The 306-nt window shown below is 60.8% G+C and overlaps 1 protein-coding gene across 1 annotated transcript in view; it reads left to right on the top strand.

Moving 5' to 3' along the window:
* The window catches only part of ZBTB39 (zinc finger and BTB domain containing 39), a 2,814-nt gene that overhangs the window by 1,390 nt on the left and 1,118 nt on the right, over positions 1 to 306 (top strand). The window contains exon 3 of the mRNA XM_010135627.1: positions 3 to 298. Coding sequence (XP_010133929.1) covers positions 3 to 298 — 296 coding nt within the window. The remainder of the gene's footprint in view (positions 1 to 2; positions 299 to 306) is intronic.

The following is a 306-nucleotide window of genomic DNA, read 5'->3' on the forward strand; positions in this document are numbered from 1 at the left end:
AGTGATCGAGCTGATGAACGACAGCGAGGAAGATCTGGCCTTGGAGAGCGACTGCCGGGACAGCAAGGCCATGCCCTGCCAGGTGTGCAAGAAGGTCCTGGAGCCCAACATCCAGCTGATCCGCCAGCACGCGAGGGACCACGTCGATCTGCTCACTGGGAACTGCAAGGTCTGTGAAACCCACTTCCAGGACCGGAACTCCCGGGTCACTCACGTGTTGTCCCACATCGGCATCTTCCTCTTCTCCTGCGACATGTGCGAGACCAAGTTCTTCACGCAGTGGCAGGTGAGCCCTCTCCCGCGGGG

This window comes from Buceros rhinoceros, unplaced genomic scaffold (genome assembly GCF_000710305.1).
Source record: "Buceros rhinoceros silvestris isolate BGI_N320 unplaced genomic scaffold, ASM71030v1 scaffold28014, whole genome shotgun sequence".
In the NCBI taxonomy this organism is placed as follows: domain Eukaryota; kingdom Metazoa; phylum Chordata; class Aves; order Bucerotiformes; family Bucerotidae; genus Buceros; species Buceros rhinoceros.